This window comes from Salvia miltiorrhiza, chromosome 3 (assembly GCF_028751815.1).
Source record: "Salvia miltiorrhiza cultivar Shanhuang (shh) chromosome 3, IMPLAD_Smil_shh, whole genome shotgun sequence".
Lineage (NCBI taxonomy): Eukaryota > Viridiplantae > Streptophyta > Magnoliopsida > Lamiales > Lamiaceae > Salvia > Salvia miltiorrhiza.
Genome location: NC_080389.1, coordinates 63,348,565 through 63,374,338, shown reverse-complemented (window position 1 = coordinate 63,374,338; position 25,774 = coordinate 63,348,565). Strand labels below are relative to the sequence as shown.

The 25,774-nt window shown below is 29.7% G+C and overlaps 2 protein-coding genes and 1 long non-coding RNA gene across 3 annotated transcripts; 2 read left to right on the top strand and 1 right to left on the bottom strand.

The window, feature by feature from the left end:
* The first annotated feature begins 6,965 nt into the window (after positions 1-6,965).
* LOC131015451 (uncharacterized) lies at positions 6,966-7,864 on the top strand. Its single transcript, XM_057943865.1, has one exon. It carries the CDS (start codon positions 7,171-7,173, stop codon positions 7,756-7,758), a length of 588 nt encoding a protein of 195 aa, XP_057799848.1. The 5' UTR covers positions 6,966-7,170; the 3' UTR covers positions 7,759-7,864.
* Positions 7,865-8,970: 1,106 nt separating this feature from the next.
* LOC131019171 (aspartyl protease AED3-like) lies at positions 8,971-9,795 on the bottom strand. The gene is made up of 3 exons (XM_057947856.1): positions 9,774-9,795; positions 9,172-9,393; positions 8,971-9,090 (listed from the first exon to the last, which is right to left on the bottom strand). The coding sequence occupies exons 1-3, from the start codon at positions 9,793-9,795 to the stop codon at positions 9,017-9,019; spliced, it is 318 nt and encodes a 105-aa protein (XP_057803839.1). The 3' UTR covers positions 8,971-9,016.
* A 7,028-nt stretch (positions 9,796-16,823) lies between these two features.
* Positions 16,824-18,712, top strand: LOC131015506 (uncharacterized). The gene is made up of 2 exons (XR_009098566.1): positions 16,824-17,060; positions 17,822-18,712. It is a non-coding gene; the product is annotated as an uncharacterized LOC131015506 (long non-coding RNA).
* The last annotated feature ends 7,062 nt before the right edge of the window (positions 18,713-25,774 follow it).

Below are 25,774 nucleotides of genomic sequence, written 5' to 3'. Positions count from 1 at the left end.
TCTCACTAAACATCACAATCAATGTGAGATTCTTTCTCCACTCATATTATATTTTACAGGATTTCTTAAAACTCGTGTCATCATATACTATGTATGTTTTTATGGGACGCAGAGAGTATATATCAAATGTAATTTTTATTTTTATTTTCTCCATTTATTATTATATTAGAAGGCTAATTTAGTTGGAATAGTTTATTACTTTCAACAAATTGCAAAGATACAACTTCAATTTTTATTTTTATTTGATAAATTGCATAAATAAATAAAGAAGCACGACGAAGGACTCGAAGCCAAGACCTTAGGTTTAATGGGTTTAAGTATATTATTATTTTATTTGATTGTCAATTTTTTATATAAATTTATGCGTTTAATTAATTGTATTTTTCATTATCCTTTTTGTTCCTTTTTGAAATGCATGTACCAATGATGGTCTCTATATTTTAATAAAATATTTAAATTTAATCCTATTACAAGTTACAAGTACATCAACTTTTTTTCCCACTTATTCTTCCATTTGAATGCCAATTTAGTTAGAATAGTTGTTGAATTCCAACAAACTGAAATAAATTTATAGACAGCACTAGTATTACTTTAAACATACGACTGCAAATCTTACATTAATTATAGATTTTCATCCCTACACGTGATTGTAAGTATAAGAAGATCTTATCTCAATAAAATATTAAATGAAATTGTACTCGAAGAATAACAGAAATCAAATTCAATAACAGTTGAGGAGAATTGGAGGGAACAGCAGGGGAGGTTAACAGCAGAGAGAAAGCAGCTCACAGAAGATGGGAAAGATGTCTTTGGCGGAATTTTACCTGTTAAAAGATTGTGGATTTTTTTATTCAAAGATAGACATGTCCGAAATGGCGGATGGGATTTCCTGTGGATGGGGCTACAGTAATACGATGCTTTATCTGACGTGTCACCTTTTGTTAAATCGCTTTATTTTAGAGTGGGACCCATCGGTCGTGAGGGCAAAATCAATGCCTTCAAATATGGGCGTGTGAAAATATGATTTATTGGTCACCGATTTTTCGTTCCTCGCTTTTGCGATCATTAATATTTAAGTTTTCTCATTTTATTGGTGACCGATTTAGTTCATTTAGGTAGAATTTGATTTTTATTTCTAATCGGTTTGGATTCTTGCTGTATTGAAGTAGCCGAGGAAAGATATTTCACCTAATTAAGTATTTATTATTATATACTCCCTCCGTCCCATATGATAGGCTGATTGGGATTTCACAAAGATTAAGAAAAATCATTGAAAATAAAAATATATAATAGTAAATGATGTATTAAAATGAGAGTAAATTAAAGAATTAAATAAGGATATAATAGTAAATGAGTAAAAAAAATATTACTTTTACTAAAAACATTTACTTTTTAGTAAATGGGACATTCAAAAAAGGAAAATAAGCCTAAGCATATGAGACGGGAGGAGTAGTATTTTTCTTGAATTTATTGTGGGAGTTTACGTCATTTGGAAAAATATTGCGTTTTTGAAAATCCCGTAATATTGTAAGGGCTCATTTCATACGTGGTGTTGGATAATGTGTGATATATTTAATTGATAAGGTGTTTAGGGGCTTATAATTTTTTTTTTCAAATTACTTAGTAAAATAAGCTTCAAAATTTTTGAGCTCCCCAAAAAATAAGTTCTTCTTTTACTTCAACTCATTTTTTCATAATCTTATAGTATGTAAATTTTATAAATATTATTCAGTTATAACTTTTGATTTTGCACGTACATCCTCTCAAATTCATCTTTCTTTGATTTTATCTCTCTAACGTATAAGTTCAATTTATCCAACCACTTTAACAACTCAAAGCTCTTTAAAAAATTATATTTCATAAGCTTTTTAAATAAGTTTAGCCAGACATCCCCATCAATCATGAATTTTTCCGCAATAATTGATTAAATAAAATAGCTAATATTTTATTTTATAATCATAATTCATTGAGTTGCACATACACACATCCTATATATATATATATATATATATATATATATATATATGTGTGTGGTTCTAGAGAGAACTACATTATTTGTGAGAACGGGAGAACCATCAAATTTAATGCATCCACGGTAAAAATTAATGCATTCGCTGTTAAAATTAATGCACTAAAAAAAATTAAAAAAAATGCTCCCTTCAGGATTCGAACCCAGGATCTGCATTCATCCAACAAGATGATGCATCCACCGTAGATCTTGATGATCGAATGGCTGAAAATGGTTCTCCGATCTTCTTTTATTTATGGTTCTTTCTTGAACCTCTCCCTATATATATATATATTTGAAGCGGATTGTTATATTGATCGGAGAGGAAGTATTTTATCAAACGAGTTTCGTCATCAAATATATATTTTTTTTCTTTGAAACAATCAATTTAATTAATTTTGATTATTAGCTTACTTCACCGATCAACGCTAAAATGAATAGAGCTCAACAAGCATGTGATGATGATTGATGATGTGTAGGTATCAAGATAAGATCGTACACATATGTAGCTGTAGAAAATTAATTTATCGAATGAGTTAAATGAAAATTATTATATATATATACTAAAATAGGCCAGGTTTTGTGGATATGCATGATGAAGTAGTTTGGAGAAATCTATGATTCTATTTCATAAATTTAATCGAGGTCTGCATGTGGTCAGTACTTTGATTGTGGTCCATTATTATTTTTGAATTAAACTATGTCAGATCTCCAACTTCCATCGATTTCATGGTATTTAAAATTATGATAAAATATGATTTTTGTAACTGCCTTTGATCTCGAAATATAAAAATATTTAAGCACAATATGGTATGATGTTGATCGGTAAATAAGATTTCGTTGCGCCAAAATTAAAATATTACACGATAAAATCGAGGTCTATATATTATCGACTAAGAAATTAGCTTATGTCAGCTTTCATAGATGTGAACATATCAATTGCAAATTTCAAGAAATCTTCTAGCTTATTTTTCTTAAATGACAATTTTCAAGAATTATTTGATGATAATTTCAACTTTTTCTTTGTTTTTAAAGTGTGGTTAAGGTTAATTGTTTGATTGAGCTTATAAGCTCTTTACAATAAGCTGTTTAACACTCATAGAGTGTTAATTAAAGTGTGATTAAAATGTGTTTTATAAGCTGTTTATGAATTTAATTATAGAGCTTATTATAAGCTCCTAAAAAATAAGTTCATCTACCCCAATTTATTTTTAACTTATCTTATGAGTAACACTTATTTTAAAAAAATAATTTAATTGTGATTTTTAATTTTCATCATATATGATTTTAATTTCATATCTCTTTGATTTTATCTTTCCAACAAAATTTTTCTCTCTCTAAGTAAAAATTCGCTCTATAACTTATAAGCTCAATATGTTATTAAAATACATCTTATAATTTTTTTAAAAATAAGCTTAGTCAAACACCCTTTTAATTGGAAAGTCCCAATTCAATGTTTTTTTTTTCTTTTTTCTTAAGAGAGAAAAAATATAATGTGCGAATCGAAAAGGGAATTCTTTATTTGTAAATTCTCAGGGGTAATGCTAGAATTATTAAATTGGATAAAACTTTGATGATTTAAATGACAATGATCCATTTTTAAAATTTCATTGTCAAATTTCACTTGGTTAAGTAATTATTATTTTTAATTAATCTTCTCATTTATAATAAATCTAAGATTTTGAATAAACGACATCTGGGCATGTATCAAATCCATTAAAATTAAATACATATGCATAAGATGCAGTGGACCTATATATAATCCATCACACAGTGCTGTCCCTTTTTCTCTTTCACTCGATAGTTACATAAATATTGAATAATTCCAAATAATCCTTTCATTTGTGGTTTCAACTTCATATGTCAATTTAATACTTCCATGGCTCAAACTCATTAATTCCTTGATATAGAATTTGAGGCTGAAAACTAACACACCTTTTAAATTTGACTTTAGTGCTATATCAAAGAGTGTGACAATTAGTATTGTAGAACCACTAATTATGTTGCTCGTGTGTTTGTAATATTTTCTAAATCGAGTTAGTACATGGATTGAAAAAAAAAAAAAAATCATATCATGATTTAACAAAAAAAAACTTTTAGAAAAAGAAAAAGAAAAGAGTATTACTAGTAGTCTAGTGGAGGAATATAAATGAGCTTTTTAAATCCAATTATGTGCTAATTCTTATGGGTCCGATGTATTTTACATTATTTCCCCACTTTTCATTTTGTTTCAATTATTGATTAAGGGTCATCTCCTACCATACAAAAAGAAAATGATAAAATACTAAAGGGAGCTCAAATTGGGTCCATTTTTTGTAAAGTTCATTCAGATTTTTTTTAAATAAATAAATTTTAAAAGTTGTGCCTAAATGAATTTGATTCTAAAATTTTTGACCTTATATATTAATCATTATATTCTAAAATTTTTTTGGGGCCCTGTGCAGTCGACCACCTCTGGCATGGCCAAAACCGCCTCTGTATTGACTAGATTTTATCAAACTGAATTATTTAAATGATCTGATCTTGAGCTTGTGAATAATATACTCCCTTCGTCTCATAAAAAAATGCATAATATGAGATGACGCGAGTTTTAAGGAATCATGTAAAGTGTAGTGTGAGTGGAAAAGAGATCTTACATAAATTGTGATGTTTAGTGAAAGAATTATTACTATAAATGAACTATGCACATTATTATGGAACGAACGAAAAAGGAAAATTATGTATATTTTTATGAGACGAAGGAAGCATTAGAATTTAAAACCTTTTACATTAATTGTAAATGGCATAGGTTGAATCGTGCACGTCACAAATGGCCAATTGGCCATGCAAGGCGTAGTAGATAGCATAAAAAAGAAATAATGTATTAGAATTTTCGGAATATATAAACTTCTTTATTTATTTTTATTACGGGCCGAAATTGTGGGCCGGACCGTTGGAGCTGCATTTACATTTATGCGGCCCATATTAGAGAAAGCCCTCTTTAAAAATCCAAAGAAAGATTGTGTTATCATGTTATGGCCCATGGAACATCCTTGATTTTGGCCCACTTAGTTCAAGAAATTATATAATGTACGCCATCCGTCCCACAAAAATATACATACTTTGTCATTTTCATCTATTTCACAAAAATATGCAATTTTTATTTTTTCATCATCCCTTATTTTCTAATTTAATATCTCAACTTATTTATAACAAGTACGGACCACTTTCTCCACTCACAACACTATAAAAATTTATCCGAGCCTGTTAACGTAAATGAATGGCTCAGTTTGTCATTACTCGTCTAGTTAGCATGTCAGCAGACTTGTTAAATGAGCTACTTTTAAAATACTAATATAACTATATAGCTTATATTTTTATACTTTAATTTGTGACATGTATTTTTTAAAGAAACTAGTGGATTTAAGTAATTACATTAAAGCATTAAGATAAACCATTTAATAAAGAAAATAGTTAGGTTTAAATTTAACTTTAGAAGCTCATAAAGCCTCAATTAAGCTTGCGATAAAGCTCGAGCTCAATTACAATATACATCTACCTTGATTTTGGCAGTGAGTGTAATGAGGGTGTTAGGCCAAGCTTAATTATAAGCTTAAAGTGATTATACGCTCCAACAATTTATAAGATGTTTCAGGAACATATAAGTTGTTAAAGTCTTTGTTAGAAAGAGAAAATCGAATAGAGATGAACTTAAAATGATATATAATGAAAACAATAACTTGTAGTTGATTAATGTTTGTAAAACAATTGTTGTATATAAGACTATGAAAAAATAAGTTGAGGTAGAGGAACTTATTTTTTGAGAACCTTATTTTTAGAGCTTATAAGTTGTATAAGAGCTTATTTTGTCACTTTCAAGAAGCTTATATAATCCCCAAAAATAAACTCCCACCGTCCACAAAAAATAGTTCATTTTTGCCATTTCAAGATGACTTCAAAAATCAGTCCCTTTTTATTTTTGGAAACTATCTTTCATTTGGTCGGTCATTATCTCCACTCACAATACAAAACCATTTTTATAAAACCCGTGTCATATTTTACTAGGATTACTTTTTGTGGATAGCTATAAATCTTCCATAATTTGAATGAATATTCACATATATGAATATTTGTATAGGATAATATATATGCGGTATGACCATACAATCCATATGTGGTTGAGTGATAAAAAAAATTGCTATAGAAAGCCAATTAAGTTGCTGGTTTTGGCTACACATCAAGAGTCATGTGAGTTGATTTGATGCTAAAGCATACTTTATTTTCTTTACAAGTTATACCATAAATTTTGTTTGATTACTTTCTCGTGATGGGCCTGTCTTCTTTCGGTCTCATTATATACTATGTCAAAATCCCATATAACATATTTAGCAAAAAAGGGCCCCTAAAAAATTTAAAATAACAAAAGAAATATTGAAACATTTTGATGCAATGGTTTTAATGATATCGTGTGTTCATCAACAAAAGCAATAGTGCATGGCTACAATACAGTGTCCGTGAAAACTGCATAAATTCACGGAGTGTACAAATTATTAATTCATTATCATAAAATAATTAATTAGAAATAATTTAATTTCATCTTAGTAATTTGCGAATATTTATATAATAATCGAGCGTGCATTAGATGATGTTGCTACCTAATTTTGCTTAGGGTTTCAAGATTTCCACACAAAAAAATGGCCATATTTATTAAATAATGCTAGCTAAATTGTTAAAAATATTTCATATCAAATATTGAGAAAAACAACTATGAAAGGGGATTTGGAATTAATAAGTGATTGGTATAGTGATAAATTAAAAGAAGTGGAAATTTATTTAAGTTAATAATTTGCATTACCATAGACATCTTCATGAAAAATCCAGTCGACTCTCTCTCTCTCTCTCTAGCTAACACACAAACATAGCTAAAATCTTGTCCACATAAACTTCAACAGTCACTCTATAAATATATAGCCATCTCTCCACATTAATTAACACAATCTTTATTTTTGTGTTTGAATTTCCACTATATGCTTTCTACTATTCTTCATGCTTCTTCACACCAATTTCAACCTAACCAACACCTTTTCAATACTTGACACAAATTCAACTCACTTCAACTCTCTATATAAACAATTCAAGCTTAACAAGCCCTACACACCCTTCCAACCTCTTGTAATACCAAAATGGCACCCAATAGAGACACCACCTTTCTCCAGGGTGGCTTCACGAAGAGCAACAACAACAACGTCAGCCAGAAGCCCCCGAAGCTGTCGATGGAAACCCTTCAACGCACGATCTCCGACATCTCGTTCGAGCTCCTGAGCCAGGAAACCCTAGCCGGCTCGGAGAAGCCCACCCTCGCCACCCTGCCCCCGATCTCCGAGGTCGAGGACGCGAAGTGCGAGTGCTGCGGGATGTCGGAGGAGTGCACCCCGCAATACGTGAAGAAGGTGCGCGGGACCTACGGCCAGATGATCTGCGGGCTCTGCTCGGAGGCGGTCAAGGAGGAGATGGAGAAAAACGGCGGGAAAAGGGAGGAGGCCCTGCACGCGCACGTGGGCGCGTGCGCTAGGTTTAACCGCCTGGGCAGAGCATACCCGGTGCTCCTCCAGGCGGAGGCCATGAGAGACATTTTGAGGAAAAATAGGGCAAAATCCCTTAGCCCTAGAGATAAGGGAGGAACGAATCAAACGGTTAGAGGTGGAATTTCTAGGAGTTCAAGCTGCATACCGGCAATTACCAAGGAGATCAATGAACACAAGAAGACCTAGATATATGTTATAGCTATATCTATATATATATTAACCTAATGTTATGTAGTTAATTAATGAATGAATGTTAATTAGATGTCAATAAAGAGGGTAATGTTTGTTTCAATTTGTGATTACTAGGGTAATTAATTGGTTTGTACGTTGCTCGGTTTGATTTGGTGGTGTAATTTTCTAACTTTATAAGTTTGTATTTTTTTTTCAAGTTTTGGAAATCTATATATATATAAAAGCAAAATAAATTATATCCTACGTGGCGTCGTATAATCACTCTATTATAATTTTCCTCAATTCTCATTCATTCTTATTTTTTTTTTCTAAATTTTTAATCAACGTTTCCAACAATTTTCCATATCTCTTAATTTTATTAAATAACCATTAATTAAATTCAATTAGAATTATTCTCATCCGAAATTATTAAAACCCATCTATTCATCTCTGTTTGCATTATATAAACTAAAAATAACTTGACGTGATATAACCCCACCTTGGGATATAACCGAATTTAAAAAATACATTATATAGTAAAAATTAAAAAGAAAAATGATTTTAGTGATCAACTTGAAGATTTTTCGATATAATTTGTTTAATGAAATTGATGTAATGGATATTAGTGAGGGACGATTCATTATCCTACAAATGATAACATAATTACTTTTAGCATTTGGTTTCATCAGATTTATTACTTAATGATTGATTGTTAGGGTCGATAAAAACAAAAATATGATGTATAAAATTTCAGTTTTTGATTATAAATGTTATTAATGATCTATTAAAATAAATAATTTGATAGAGAGACATTGAATTGAATCAATACATTACTCATCAAAACAAAAATTTAAGCATCAATTTCAAAGAACATTAATCTATTGTACTAATGAAAAAGTTTAATACCCAAAATAATAGTACGTAAAGACAGTTTCATACACAAAATAAGAAAAAAAATATTAATATTTTGCACTAAACATAAGAAACAATAGGGCCGGATGGCCCTATTGAAGATGAAAACTCAAATTTTGGCCACAAAATGAAAAATCACAATATTTGGCCATCTTTTATGTGTCATGCCTAATCTACCCTTTTAACTCAGCAGATCCAACTCAATTTTCTTTGACCCGTTGGATCCAGCTTTTCTTCATCTTCCTCTCTCTCTCTCTCTCTCTCTCTCTGATCTTCCTCTCTCTCTCTCTCTCTCAACACACAACACAACACACACCAAGACTGACGCCGCCCCCTTATTCCCCGGTGGAGAGCACCGCCGTCAGCCACAACTGCCGGCCACCTCGTCCCTCACCGCCACGTACACCGGCTTCACCAGGATCGTGAACACCGTGCCTGTCAAAGCAACCGAAAATTCAATCAGATCTATTCTCCGACCTCTCTCTCTCTCTCTAACTAAAAATCACAATTAATTACCTGAATCGAAAACGGTGCCGGCACCGGTGTTGTGATCGAAGGCGAAGACAGAGGGAGGAATTGCGACGACCTTTCTCCCGACTCTGATGGCGAGGAGATTGACATAGTAGAGAGACAATCTTCTAGGGTTCTTCAAAAGTTGGGTGGTTTTGATTCTCTTGGGCTGGCTGTTGGGCCCGAGCCTCAGTGAACCGGCGAAATTGACGGACTTGTAGCCGAGATCTAGGGTTTGGAGGTGGATCTGATTTGATCGTTGCGCCGCCTCCTCCATCGGCAGATCTGATCTCCGCCTCCTTCGATTTCAGCCATCGACAGATCTGATCTGATCTGATCTGTATTTGTGCTGCACGTATGGCACTTATGGCACTATTAGTGCATAAGTGCCATAAGTGCACACTTCCCCCTAGGGTTTAGATATTCCATTTAGGGTTTAGATTATCTATTTGGGGTTTAGATGTTCCATTTAGGGTTTAGATTATCCATTTAGGGTTTAGATGTTCCATTTAGGGTTTAAATGATGTTGTTTCTGTATTTGTGTTGTACGTGCCATAAGTGCCAAAATGACCATATTACTTATTTTTATTTTGAATTTCCGTTGGCACTTGTGGCACTAAATAGTGCCATAAGTGCCAAAAAAGACCATTTTACTTTGTTTTATTTTGAATTTTCATTGGCACTTATGGCACTATTAGTGTCATAAGTGCCATAAAATAAAATAACAAAAGTAAAATTTGATTTATTTTTATTTAGGGGGAGTAATTTTTTTTTGGCTTGGGGGTGGGTGGGGTCGGGGGTCTGGGGGGGTAGACAGGGCAGGGGGAGTAAAAAAAAATTCGTTGGCACTTATGGCACTTAGCACTATAAGTGCCATAAGTGTCAAGCTTGGCACTTATGGCACTAATAGTGCCATAAGTGCCTAACCCGACCCGCGTGCCTGATCCTACCCGGTACGCGACCCGCGCTCCTGACCCTACCCAGTCCGCCCAATTAAGGGCAAAAACGTCCCAAAGCTATAAAAATGGCCAAAATTTATGTTTTTTCAATGAGTGGCCATAATTTGTGTTTTATGATTCATTTTGGCTATTCCAAAATTTTACTCCTAAACATAATATGATCTTATTAATATTTGGTTGTATATCATTAAATACTAACTATTAAAATAAATAATTTGATAGAGAGACATTGATTTTGAATCAATATCTATTTATATATAATAGCAAAATAAATCATATTCTACGTGGCGTCGTATAATCACTCCATTTTAATTTTCCTCAATTTTCATTCATTCTTATTTTTTTTTTCTAAATTTTTAATCAATTTTCATATCTAAAAAAAATTTAAGTTTGTATAATTTATTATATAATATTAGTTTAAGTTTATCACTTCATACTCACAAATTAATTTATATATATATAATACGTTTATATATAGATATAATTACTTAAACAATTAACTATATATATAAATATATATATACATATTACACATATATGTAGATAGTTTTAATTTACTAATTTAAATGACGTACTAATTATCTATGTATTATGTGAATATCTATTTATTTTTATATATATATTTGTATATATATCTATTTCATGGACGGAGGGAGTATTTAAAATTTTAATTATTACTATTATTTAAGTTGTTATCATTATAGATTATTGAATATGATTTCAAATTTGACGATGTTGTTTAAAGTTTGAGACGAGATGATGCTCATAACTCAATTTTCGTCTTTCAAGTTTTAGAGATGATGCTCATAAGTAATAGGCGAGATTACGAAGACTCAATTATGATCTTTCAAACTCTAAACGAGATGATGCTCACAAGTCAGCTATGATCTTTCAAACTTCAGACAAGATAATGCTCAAAACTCAGTTATGGCATTTTAAGTTTCAGACAAGATGATTCTCAAAACTAAGTTGTGATTTTTGAAGTTCCACACGAGAGGGTGCTCAAAAGTCAGAGACGGCATGTCAAGCGCCAAACGAGATTATTCTTATAACTTAATTATAGTTTCACAAACTCTAGACAAAATGATACTCACAAGTAAGTTATAATCTTCAAGCTCCATACAAAATGATACTCAAAAGTCAGGTGTGGTATTTCAAACTCCAGAGAATATGATTTTCAGAATTTTGACGTTCAAATATCATATGTGGCCTTTAGAGCTTCAGATGATTATCTGGTCTTATTATGTCCATATGAGATGATACTCAGATGATATATGTTTAATTAAATTATTTCTTATCTGTCAAATTTAAAGAATTTGTACAAACTGAATATTCGCTTCATCCCCCAAACATCTTCCTAAGAGATGATGATACAGATTTTAATAAAAGTTAGTTATGTATTTGATAAGTGGAGAATAGGTCCCACAAAAAGTGAAATTATAAGAGTGATAGTTAGTGAAAGTGGAGAACGAGTCCCACAAAAAGTGAAATTGTAAAAATAATAATTAGTGAAATTATTTCCAAAATTAGGTTAGGAAGATGCTTTGGGGACGAACCAAAATAGAAAAAGAGGAAAATGCTTGAGGGACGGATGGAGTAAATATTATCGATATACGATTAACAGGAGATGCGACACATTAATCGTACATCATATCATACTTCAATTTTACATATTTATTTCTTCTAAAATCTTCAATCCCACATCAATTTTTTATAAACTTCATCAAATGAATATTTATATAAAAATGTATTTCTATTATCACAACCTATATTTAATATTATTTCAAATATTGTTAATTTAATTTGATCGTATCAAATTAATTAAAGAAATAATTTATATATGCTATAATAATAAAAAATAATATAAAATAATTATAAATAATAACATAAAATAATTCCCGTCGAATTTCGACGGGTTAGACGCTAGTAATTAATATATATATAGGGCGCTTTTGTCACGTCTTTAGCTAACCGTATGATATGTACAATTTTTTTCGTGTGCATGGAGAGGACTAATTAATTTATTATGGTTGAGGGAAGAAGTTTTTAATTAATTTGCAATATTTATGATCTCATTATAATTTCGTCCATCATTAATTAAGTAATATGATGCATCGAATCAGAAACATATGTCCAAGGAAAAATAATAAGAAGAAAAGAATACTTGAGTACGTAACCCAAGTAATTAAGAAATTTAAATATATGTAGGTTTACACTAAATTTATTTTAACAATTAATTTAATTATCCCGATTGTGGAATGTTAATTAATTATACTTGTGGTTACGTAAAGCAGCTAGAACAATAAAGACTATGTTAATTTGCATGCACTTCACTCCGTCACGCTCGATGAGTTTTAATTAGAAATATTATTTGAGTGGAAAACAAAATCGAATAAAATAGTATTGTAATACATAAAAAAAAATATTATTTTATTCGTAAAAACACAATTTTAGGGAAAGGATGATTTTATACGTAAAAGAGCATGATCGTAGTTACTATTATATATAAAGAGAATATTATTTTACGAGTACGTACAAAAGTATAATCATAAATATAACATTATTTTATTTTATGTATAGAAAAGCATAATCTCGTTTGAAATTCAATCTTGACTATCCATTGATCAATATTATTGGTCTAACCTGATTTCTAGTTAATAAAATACGAACGATTTTGATGTGATCATTATATACATAGAGAGGTTCAAATGTAAATTTTTATTTAAAATGAGAATGAACATTCTCAATCCTTGGATCATAAAGATCTATGGTGGATATATCATCTTGATGAATGAATACATCACTTGAATTTGAATCCTAGAGGGTGTGAATTTTTTTTCCGGGTGCAATTAATTGCACATCGATAATAATGCATTCACTATTAAAATCATTTGAGTTGGTTATCGTCAGAACTACATTTTTCATAATAACACAACAATATGTATTCACTATTAGATTAATACTATATTTGAAGAAAAAAAATTGCCTATGTGTGATTCGATTCTAGGTAATAAATTCATCTAAAGATGATGCGTTCATCGTAAATTCTTACAATAATTATGATTCTCATTTAAACATTTTTCTATTACAAGAACTAGTCCTATTACGAGAACTAGAAATTAAGAAATCCAACTATTCAATTGGATGATGTGAACACCTTAGTGTTGTAGAGGGGTGAGCTAGAATAAAAACACTCTTAAATATATAAAATATAAACGTTTCTTAATGTACGAATTTTATGTAGAGCACGTATGAATTTATCCAACAGACTTACGAATTGCGAAAAATAAATTTTTGTTACCTTTGGGATTCGAACTCAGAACCACGAATTCATCCAACAGGGTTATGAATCAACCGTAGATCTTGATGATCTAAGGGCTGAAAATCATTTATATTTTATACACTTAAGAGTGTTTTTATTCTAGCCCTCCCCTTGTTGTAGATAGGGATGACAATCGGGTACGACAGGTACGGATAGTGACTATCCATACCCATATCCACGAACTAAATGGATAGTGATTTTTAACCACGAAACTATCCATAGATATCAAATGGTATCCGTACCCACTACCCGCGGATACCCACTACCCGTCGGGTATCCGCGAACCCGCTATCCGGCGGGTATCCATCACCCGCTATTCGTCGGATACCCACTATCCGCCGGATACCCGCCACCTACTATCCGCCGGATACCCACGAAACAAAATTTAAATATAAATTTACAACAAATTTAATAGAAAAAAAAATCAATACAAATAACATAGTTCAAATCCACAAAGAACAATGTTTAAATTCAAATTCATCAACTAAAATATAAAATCCAACAAAATTCTATAATTGCTCAACAAAATTCAAATTTAAATTAGACTATTAGAGTTTGGGTCTTGGTTGAGTTTCTGTCTGGGCCTATTTTAAGATATAATATGCTAGTCCATAATATCAAAATATATATTCAAAGCCCATATTTTATGGATTTTTTGTGGATATTTGACGGGTAATTCACGGATAATTGACAGGTAATTGGCGGGTATTTTTCGAGGGTAAACGGGTTTCGCGGGTATGGATAGTAAGTATCCAAACCCGTACCCACGAACTAAATGGATAGTGAATTGCAACCACGAAACTATCCGTGGATATCAAATGGTATCCAAACCCACCCTAATAGGTTCGAGATTTCGCGGATAGCCGTTACCCGCGGGTAGATTGCCATCCCTAGTTGTAGATACCAACAACTTAAAAAAAAATGGGTGACTACTAACAAAGAGAATTGGTTTCGATCTCGATTTAATTTGGGCCTAATTTTTGGATCAATATTGGGTTTAACCGGAACGGGTCTAAATTATAGACCCACAATTTGTTGGGTTGGGCCTTCTGTGGGCCCATTGTGTTTCTTTGGGTCATATTGATAAAATGCAACATATCAACCATATTATGGATCAGCATAGCATATATATATATGTTCCAATAATTCATTTAGGTGTTTTATATTTTAAAATTATTTTAACATGCACATAAAATATGTGGACGATGACTGAATTATATCTTGTTCTGTTCCATAATATAAAAAATGACTATGTATAATATAGAAAAGTCTACATTCATAGGCAAAATGTAATTACTTCCTAAAAATAATAGTCAAAAAATGCACATAAGATCCACTTTTAGTGTTCTACTTCCAAATTTTATACAGTTTTTAATAAATTTTTTTCTTCAATATTAATTTATTATGTTTTAGTGTATTTTAAAGATAATTAATTAGAGTTCACTAATTTAATTATAATTTATAATTATTTATTTATATTTATTTTTTAGTTTTTGTATCAATAATTGATTATTAGGTTTGATTCATCCAAAGTTAGAATATAGTATAATTTTTTAAATTTCAATCTTCAATATAATTAGTTCATTATATCAGTAATATTTTTTTATTTTTTATAATATATAGTTATAAAATAATAAAATTAAATAGCGTGACATGCTTAAACACAATAAATGGCATGCATTCGCAATGCCGCGCATAAATGGCATGGTTTTGATAAGATTGAGATCAAATTCCAATCAATTATATCATATTATCATATAATGGCTTTCTAATCAAATACATAATTTTTCAATTGTAACGATTATCCATTTAGAACAACTGGGCTTTCAAGTGGACCAGTTCACGCTAATCTCAACAAACTGTGCATGCATGCATTAACTTCCCCAAATAAAATACCCTATTTTATTCACACACACACACATATAGGGGCGCGCTCCAGTGAGACCCCCTATTTTTCGTGAAACACTGAGGACAATGAATTAGACATATAATACTAATGAACAAGACGCATATCTAACGAATAAGATATATATACTGATGAAAAATAAAATTTAAAAAATTGATAATGAATAAGACATATACACTGATGAATAACAAATTTGTGTTGCCATAGTCTGATTTCAGAGATGAATCACATGACCCTCATGCTAGCTAATCTACTCCAAATCGACATTGCAAAAGCCATATATTAGCTATATAAAGAATTCATTCATCAGAAACATATATGTATAATATAGTATATCACTGCACAAAAAAAAAAAAAAAAAAAACTCGAAATTAATGGTGGATTTTAATGGCGGGACAGATCCGTTGCGGGGTTAACGACATACATTTAATTATATAAAATTTTATTTTTAATTTCCTTCCCGTTGTTAATCCGTTGTAAATATTACACATAATAATAATAAATAATTATTTTTATTTCCCATCGTTATAATAAAATATAAAAATAATTATTTTTTATTTATTTTTTTCCCATCGTAAATCCGATGAGAAATTGTTTTTCTTTCTTTTTAATTTTTAATTTTTTAAATCTCATCGGAAATCCGTAGTGAATAACCGATGACATGCATCTCCTCCTTCCCCAAAATAGATTACGTTAAAATATAAATGAGTCAAATTATTCAAATCTCACCTTGTAAAGTTACGATGTAACTAGCTCGTTTAATTAGAAAAATGAAGCTCCTTAACCAAGTTAGTCAAGTACTCAAGCTTGAACTTAACAATACTCGACCCATTAACTCATGAGAAAATTCGTTCGATGAATTACCTTGAAAATATAAATTTATGAACTTGATACAAACATATATTTTTGCTATAATTACTAACTAATAAATTAATATAGGTACACCTTAATTTTTGTTATGTAAATATGTTATATTTTATGTGAATACAATAGTTCATTTTTTAAAGAAAATTATGAATATTTAACTTTGTTAGTCAAGTACTCAAGCTTTTAACTCATTAGAAAATTATGTGAATACAATAGTTCACCACAATTGCAACAAAAATTAAACTTTGTATATTGTGCATTAAATTAAAAGATTATATAAACAAAAACGCCGGCATTATAATATTTTTCAATTATATTTAAATTGAGCTCGACTAATAGATAGAGTCTCCGACCTCCATCATCAAGTAATTATTTTGCTTGTATTTGTATAGTCATAGTATATACACATCTCTCACCAATTAGCCTCACCATTCCATCACATGCGCCATAAAAATTGAATATTTGCCACATAATAAATTAATATCTACTGCAAATTGCATTGCAAAAGGTCTGTAGTTGCAATGAATTCATTAATGGCTATGCCAAGAAAGCAACTCTTATCCGTTTAAATACACACACTTTAACCTGTAAAAGGTCTTATCTTGGAATGGGAAAAGTAACTTAAAATTTGAAAGCAATGCTGATATCTCATGTTTCTTCTGTTGATGATGATCAACAGTCACTTTCTTCACAATCTCATTCTTTGATGATCTTACACCTACTATAAATAGCCGACGTTGTTCTAGCTCAAGAGTTTATTTTCTTCTCATTGTAAGAGATGACTGTGTGAGACCTCAAGAAGAAGAAGAAGAAGAAGAAAGCAATATCCTTTCCAACCATGGTATGCAACCTAGCTTCACTTCATCAATATATCTAGATATGCATGTATATATTAGGGCCAATCATAAATTCGTGTCACAAATTCTCGATCGCAACTTACGTTTTCACTTCAAAAACCCTGAATTCCAAAAAAAAAATTGATTTATATCTCGTTTTACTGAATTCGATAATGGAATAATGAGTCACCTTTACCTAAGGTGATTTGTCATTACATCGTCGAAGTCTGTAACACGAGACATAAATTGAACTTGGAAACGTAAGTTAAAGGATATTTTTCTAAAAAAACACTTCTTTTTTCATTGCCATATATTAGTGATATCATGTTGTTAAAGAGGATAAACTAATTATAGTATTATTTAACCAATGTTGGTTAATTATATAGTGGCGCGTAAAGGCCCCTATTTCATTAACTTTATCTATATTTTACTATTTCATTGCACGTCGTGCATATATTGATGACAAATGATAAGATCATATGATACATATATTTCAATCTTACATATAATAGTATAGAGAAATGATTTAGTGAGAATGAGAATTGATTTTGAAAAAGTCAGTAAAGTATATGAATAAGCTTTTTATAATGCATGAATTTGGATTCAAAATCCTGAATGTAGCGAAAATTTCATTATATTATCTGAATGCGTTATTCACGCGTTACAAACAACTTCATTATTCATGGATTTATAATGACTTATTCATTAGTCTCAATTTTATAAAAATTAGTATTCTCATTATAAACTAACCCTAATATGATTGCAGGATCATCAATTTCTACGAAAAACGGTCTCCGACGTGACAAACGAAATGAACAAAATAGGTAAAGATTTGGAGACAATTGTTGAATTGGAGGAAGCAACAATTATCTTGCAAGAAGAATGTGAGTGTTGTGGGCTCAAAGAAGACTACACAAAAGAATACGTTTCACGGATCCGGACCTCGTTTTCGGGTAAATGGGTTTGCGGGTTATGCACCGAAGCAGTGAAAGAGAGATTACACCGTTGCCCCATAGGCATCGAAGATGCCATAATCAATCATAAAATTTTTGTGCAAGATTTCAACACCACAACTAGGGTTAATCCCAAGTTGTCATTGGCATGGATGATGAGGGATATTGCCAAGAGAAATTTAGAGAAAAGAAATGGTTTATCCGGCGGCGGCGGCGGCATAAAGATAACTCGGGCGTCTAGCTGTGCTGCTAGAATTGATTTTAGTTAACACGAAACACGATCGACGCTACTAAAAAAAAATTCCACTAGTGACATGAGACTTGGTAGCTATTATGTGTGTCATAAAAATTAATGACATTCGATGATGTAGCTAATCACTAATAGTTATATTTTCAAACGCCACTAATTTTTGTGACACGAATATTAGCTACCAAGTCTCATGTCACTACTAGAATTTTTTTTTTTGTAGTGCGAGTACTAGATTATAGAAATAAACTTGTAATGTTTATTAATTACTCCTATATATATAGAGAGAGAGTGATGGATTGATATAGGGTTGGATTTTGGTGAAAATCGACCTTATTCTATTAAGTGTGATCCATAATATTATTGTAATGGAGTAGATAGAATGTATTATTGTATTCATAAATATTGTTAAAAAAATAGTACTATTGTATATGTAAATCTTTTAAAATTTGGAATATGAAAATATATTACTAATAAAATGCCAAATTAATGATGGGGATTCACGACGGAATATTTTTTTTTTATTAGTAGAATATTACATTCCGTCGTTACTTTGTAGTTAAAACTTATACTAGTATATTTTATTTTTTTAAGATTTGAAGCAATCCGCCCTTAGTTCTTCGTTAACAAATTATTTTATTTTTTATATTTCTTTAAAGTAGTATATCTATCGTTTAAATTTATTATTTTCTGATTTTTTTTAACAATTTTTGTTTTATAGATTTCGTCGTTAGATCCATTGTTACTTTATTAATTTATTTATTTGACAATTTTAATTTTGAATTTATGTGAAAACCTAATACTCCCCTTTAATAATTTTATGTCGAAGTTCTTTTTCAATAATCTTTGAAATATTTAAAGGTATATAATACGTGTGTGTATGTATATGTAATCTCTAGCCTTTTTACTTGACTCGCAAAAATCTTATTTATTCTTTTTCTATGTCTCATCACAGAAAAATATTAGGAAATATTTGCTTATGTGGAGTTCGACTTCGAGCATTGAATTATTGCTCTTTGCTTTGAGAATTGGTCCATAGAGATAGCTATCTACATCCATTAATGCTCAGTATTATAGTTATAGAAAATGACAAACCACATTTATCTTAGATTTTTTTTCCTTTTTCACGAAGAATCTAGATATTAATTGGATGAAAAAACTCATCTGACAAGAATCAAGCTAAGGTAATTAAGGTTGTACTTGAAATTTGAAAAAAGAAGAAAAAATGGACCAATTAGATGAAGGTTATTAGGTTAATTTTTTCGTTTTAATTTCAAGTTATTAGGTTATTAGCGAAAGTTAATTTGCTCTATATATATATATATTAATTAATCTGCACATGAACTGATGTAACACACTCGTTTAATTAGTATATAAGCTTGATATATGCATTAATGAAAATTATGAAATAACATAGGTAATTAATTATGTGAATAGTATTATCAATCGAAATTTGAAACGAGATGTATAAATATATATATAGGGTTCTGTTATGTTAAACATTTCATCTATGTGTAAAACTTATGTTTAATTTGATCTCACGAATTATAAAACACAATTCTCACTTTTTATCTTAAAAAAAAACCCGTTATTTTACCAATAAAATCTCTTATATCTACTCCACTATATATGTGTGATCAATTTCTACAAAATGAATTATGCACTTTCTATTTTATTAAATTAATTAAAGAACAATAAAACAAATTAAAAGTATAATACGAGAGTGCGATAAAGAAGATGTTAATTGGCTACGTGGCCCTAATTTATAGGCTTCATTTTCAATAGCCGACTAATTACAACAACCGCGATACAAATATATACAGGTCAATTAACGTAAAAATTAAATTTTATCGCGAAAATTGAAAATACTAAATACTAAATGGAACGTATAGATTTTATCATGAAATTGACTGTACTAAAAAAATAAAAAATAAAAAAAGTTGCTCCTCATGGAATTTGAATCTGAGAGCTACATCCAATAAATTAAACAAAGTGATAAATCTACAAGAGATCTCGGCGATTTAAGGGTTGAAAGTGATTTTCACGATCATATTTTTAAAAATAGTTCTCATTTCAACCTCCTCATATAGGGTCCAGACCTGGTTCTAGTAAGATTAGCTAGTATAATTAATGCATTCGTCGTTAAAATTAATGCATTTTGAAAAGAAAGAAAAAAAATCGCTTCCTCCAGAATTCGAACCCAAGCAATGCATTCATTCAGCAAGATGATGTATCTACCATAAATTTTAATGATCAAAAGACTGAAGATGATTTTCCGTTCATATTTTATTTAGTGGTTCTTACTTGAACATCTCTGATTCTCTGTCCTCACACACACACACACACATATAGATGAGCTAAAATAAATCACCTCTTAGAATACAAAAATAGGAATAATTTTCAGCCCTTAGATAATCAATATTACGGTTGATTCATCACCTTGTTGGATGAATTCATGGTCCCGAGTTCGAAGGTAGCAAAAAATGTATTTTTCGCAATTCATACAGTTACACAACGTGTTCTAAATAGAATTCATACATTTTAGCTAGTTTGTATTTTATATATTAAAAAGTGTTTATAACCCTAGCCCTTAGTTACACAACGAATTCATACGTGTTCTATATACAATTCATACATTTTAGCTAGTTCGTATTATATATATATATATAATACGAGAGAGAGAGAGAGAGAGCGAGAGAGATATGGTCCCATGCATGCTTCTCAATCCGAAAAGCTTTACCACCCCATTATAGAAGGTAAGCCAAAGTTGATTCAAAGTTCTTACCCTAGAAACTGAGTCTCACACGTGCACTTCTATTTGCTTTAGGGTTTTGAATGTGAAAATAATGGACCACTCTTGGTTATTTTTTCAAAAGTTGCATGTGAATTCAATCATAAGACTTGAAAGGGTTAAATCAATTCAAAAAGGAAAAGATGCTATCCACCATTCACTACTGAAATATCCTTTGCTTATGTGAAATCTAGATTAAGTTTTGAGATGTGGAAGCATGCATTTGAATTTAATCTAGAGGCATTTCATATCCCTATAAATATACTATATATTTTCTATAACGAGACGTTACATAACATTCACTATAGATAATATCTTGAAGAGAAAATTAATTAATTTTGTTTTCTCATAGGTGATGGATCCTTAACTTTGAGGGAAAACTATGTTGTTGTTGTTGTTTTTTTTTTTTTTTTTTTTGAGACGTTGAGGGAATTCTAGTTAATAATGGTTTAATTCAAAATATGTGTCGACATGCCATGATAAATAATCAACGTAGGATAATTAATAATTGGACCAAAAAAGAATAAAAAATAAAAATAAAATTGGACATCGATGGGGCCCAGGCCAGGCCCGTATCTTTCACATATTTATCTTTTTACACAACAGTTGGGCCATCAGATTCTGGCCCATTTATAGCTAATGAATATTTAATTAAACAGTTTTATCAAAAAAAAGAAAAAGCTAATTTCTCTAAGAAACCAAAGAATATTTTTTCGAAAACATAAATAGTTTAATTTTAAGAAAAAAAAATTGAGTAGTGATGTCTGATGGGTGTACAGACTGTAAGTGAGTTTTTATTAGCAATTACTGGAATTGATTTAGGAGGTTAATTAATAAAAAACTTTTGCTATTTTTTATACTCACTCCGTCCCATTTGTATTGGCCCATTTACTCTCACGAAGGGGGCAATACAAATGGAACGGATGGAGTATAATGCTAGTCGATTTAGTGGAACATTGATTTATAACTTCAGGTTTCAAAATTGGGTGGCATCCTATCCTAGGGTGTTGAAACATATAACCATATAAAGTTATAATTTTTTTCAAATATTTTCACCACTTAGAATAATTAATTTAAAATTTGTAAATGGAAAATAATGTTATTAAGACATTATATAATTTTTTGATATTATTTAACTCAAGAATAAATTTTATAATCGATATCATTATATATGGACCTAATTGCATAGCTCAAAGGCCAGTGATATTAAATACTCCCTCCGTCCCTAAAATAACTTCCTCTTTTTCTATTTTGGGACGTCCCTCAAATAACTTCCTCTTTCTTTCTTTCCATTTTTGGACACCTACCCCACCACTAATAATACTTTATTTATTCTTACTTTTCACTTTTCACCATTCTCAATACTAATTATAACACTTTTCACAACTTCCAATAATAATTATATCACTTTTTCCCCACTATCAATACACTTTACAACTTTTCATTAAAACCCGTGCCGTCCCCAAAGAGGAAGCCATTTCAGGGACGGAGGGAGTACTATATACCCCTCTTGATGAATGATGAGTATAAAAATAATGCATTTTATTGCTTAAAAAGAAGTGCATTGTTCAATTTTGGCCTTTGTTACGTGAAAGTAGGTAAATTTTAAGATCTTTTATTGAGCACGCACAACCTAGCCAAGTGGAACACTATCCTTGTTCACACTAACAATTTTGTAAAAAAAAAATTGCACTTTGTTTTGTTTAATGGTGAGATTGGAATTTGATCACTTTTATCTAAATTCCAAGCCCTTATCTTAATTAAAAGTTATGGACAAATCTTGTTTAGTGGGATTGGGTCGGTTTCGTCACGCCTACCTCATCTCACCTAATAAATTAGTTAAAATCAAAATTGTAAATAATTTACTACTGGGTTATTTCGGTTATCTAAATATTTTTTTTAAATAAATTAATTAATGAATTAATAATTAAAATATATAATATATATATATATATTAAATAGTTTATTAAATAATTTTTGGTTATTTCGGTTAACCCGTTTCGGTTATTGGGTTAACCGATATCCGAAATTTTTCTAAAAATGATACCCGAAACCGAATCGATAACCAAAAAATTCGGTTATTGGATACCCAAACCCAGAAATTTCGGTTCGGTTAACGGATTATCCAAAACCCGATAACCAATTAGGCAGCCCTAAGCACCACTCTTTTGATAATGAATACAAAATACTTAAAGTTGCAACAACCTAATGATTACTTAATAGGAACTTGGTTATTTTTTTTATTCCCTAAAAAAACAACTTTACATATAAATTAATAGGCTACTATTTTCTTCTACCTATGGGCTGGACTAATTTAAATTAAATCCACAAAAGGTAGAAAATTAAAAAAAATTCATTGAAACAAGCTAGGGCACTATGTTTTGGATTGTGGTGCTCTTTACAGCATAACTAGTACGCCCGTCCGTGCGATGCACGGCAAGCATCGAAATTATACGACATATATAAATAAAATAAATAAATAAATATAAATATTAAAGAGAATAAAATATAAGCAAATGTTAAATACTACTCCTATGTTTTAAAAATAAAATAATTAATCAACATCATTTACTCAATGAAAATTCAAATTTGAAAATGTAAAGTTTCGACTTTATATAAAATGTAATGATAATTATAGTTATTAAACAATTGAAAATTATTTGATAAAATTAGTATTACTATTATTATAGAATATTACAAGTCATAATAAATAAATAAATCTTTTTAAACACAAACATAAATAACAAAATTATATTTGAAATTATATTTTTATTATATCTATAACTTTCATCTACAAAGTTATATTAAAATTAATATAATTTAGAAAAGAGAGTTATATAATGAACCAATATATTTTCCTTCACCTTTCTTATATTTTAAACTGTTGAATTAAAATAATATGTAAAACACAAAACATGGTATCTACTTATTTTACATTTTAATACACAAAAATATAAATAAATACAAATATAGAAACAAATTTAGTAGAAAAAAGTAAACATTTCATTAAGGAGGGAGGGTTTAAAAAATTCGTTAAAGAGTAGGGAGGAAAGTTTAAAAAAATATTTTAAAATTTTGAATTATCATAATTTATTTTGTATGATTTTGAAATTTTAAAAATTCTTAAAATTTTCATGAAATCGTAGCAAAAAAAGTTACAAATATATCTATGAAATCATACTTAAACATGTTATGCACAAAAAAGAAAATAAATCTTTTAACCAAAGATAAAAAATATTAAAATGAAAAAAATAAGTAAATGATATAACGAAAAATAAAACAAAATATCAAATGAAAATAGATCATTTAAGAAAAAGAACTAAAATAAGAGAGATGAGAGAGAAGACAATTTAATTTGAAAATTTTAATTTTAATATCTTTATTATTTTAAATCTATGTTATATCTATTATACATCAAATTAAAGCTAATCTCATGATCTTTAATTTGACATGTATATTGAATATTTTATTTTTATTTAAATTACACGATTTTTAAAAAGAAAGATAAAAAAGTGAAAAAAACAATAAGAGGAAAAAAAAAAAGAACTTTAACTTGGAAACAAAAAACTGCTACCCACGTTTTTGTAGAATCTTTTTTGTTTAACACTTTTTTGGTAGAATTGAATTGATCTGTAATAACCAAAATTTAAAAATAATTAAATTTAAAATTACGATGAGAAAAAATAGCCGTTAAACTGCTCTTTTATATAATATATAGATGGCATAAGTTAACTTTCCAATATCACATGAAAGTGGCTGAACTGCATTACGACTTCATCGTGCTGAATATTTAATTAAGGTAACATGTTAAATATTACATATATGATCTTGAAAATGTTGGATTTTTTTTTTTTTTTTTTTTGGAAATACATGTAGTGATGTAGCTGCCATTTGTTGGCTCACACTTTGATTTTATAATCACGCAACGATTTATATGGTAAATTGGTAATAGCAGTATTTGTATTAGAGCATTATTATCGAGATTATATTTGATACTAGATTTTGGAATAATTATAAACTACTAGTTTTTACTGTTAATTTTATCTAATTTGCTCACTAGTTTAAATTTTTATTTATTAATGGATTCAATGTCACGGCCCACTAACCAGCCCAAGCAGCACTTGCTTTCCCACATTCAAAGTCCTTTCACAGATAAATTAATTTAAACCCCATCCCTCCCAAAATAAAATAAGAAAGCCAATAATGATTGATTATTACACATCACTTGATCGATGAACATATAAAGATTTTTTAAGTTCATTGGAAGAAACCAAAAAATTTTTGGTAGAATTTTTTAAAAAATATTCAAATTCTGTTCTTCTTGATTTAGTTGAGAAAACAAATTTCCAAAATTCTAACATGAACAAATACCATTAGTTTAATTTTCAAAGTAACAAAAAAAATGAAAAATTAAAGAAATATGAAAAAAAAAATAAAGAAAAAATTACAAGTTTATGAGCTATATATATATATATATATATATATATATATATATATATAGGGGAAGGCTAAAATAAGAACGCTTCTTAAAATATAAATTAGGAACCATTTTCAGCCCTTAGATCATCAAGATCTACGGTTGATTCATCACCTTGTTGGATAAATTCATGGTCCCGAGTTCGAATCCCAAAGGTAGCAAAAAATTATTTTTCGCAATTCATACCTTTATACAGTTTATTCATGCGTGTTATACATAAAATTCATGCATTTTTGTTTGTTCGTAATTCT

Bases quoted from the DNA above. Each gene is read 5' to 3' on its own strand.
- LOC131015451 (XM_057943865.1), top strand. From the start codon at position 7,171: ATGGCACCCAATAGAGACACCACCTTTCTCCAGGGTGGCTTCACGAAG.
- LOC131019171 (XM_057947856.1), bottom strand. From the start codon at position 9,795: ATGGCACTATTTAGTGCCACAA. The intron at 9,394-9,773 runs GTGCCAACGGAA...TCCAAACCCTAG, and splicing joins GGCACTATTTAGTGCCACAA to ATCTCGGCTACAAGTCCGTC. The intron at 9,091-9,171 runs GTAATTAATTGT...TTGCTTTGACAG, and splicing joins CGGCACCGTTTTCGATTCAG to GCACGGTGTTCACGATCCTG.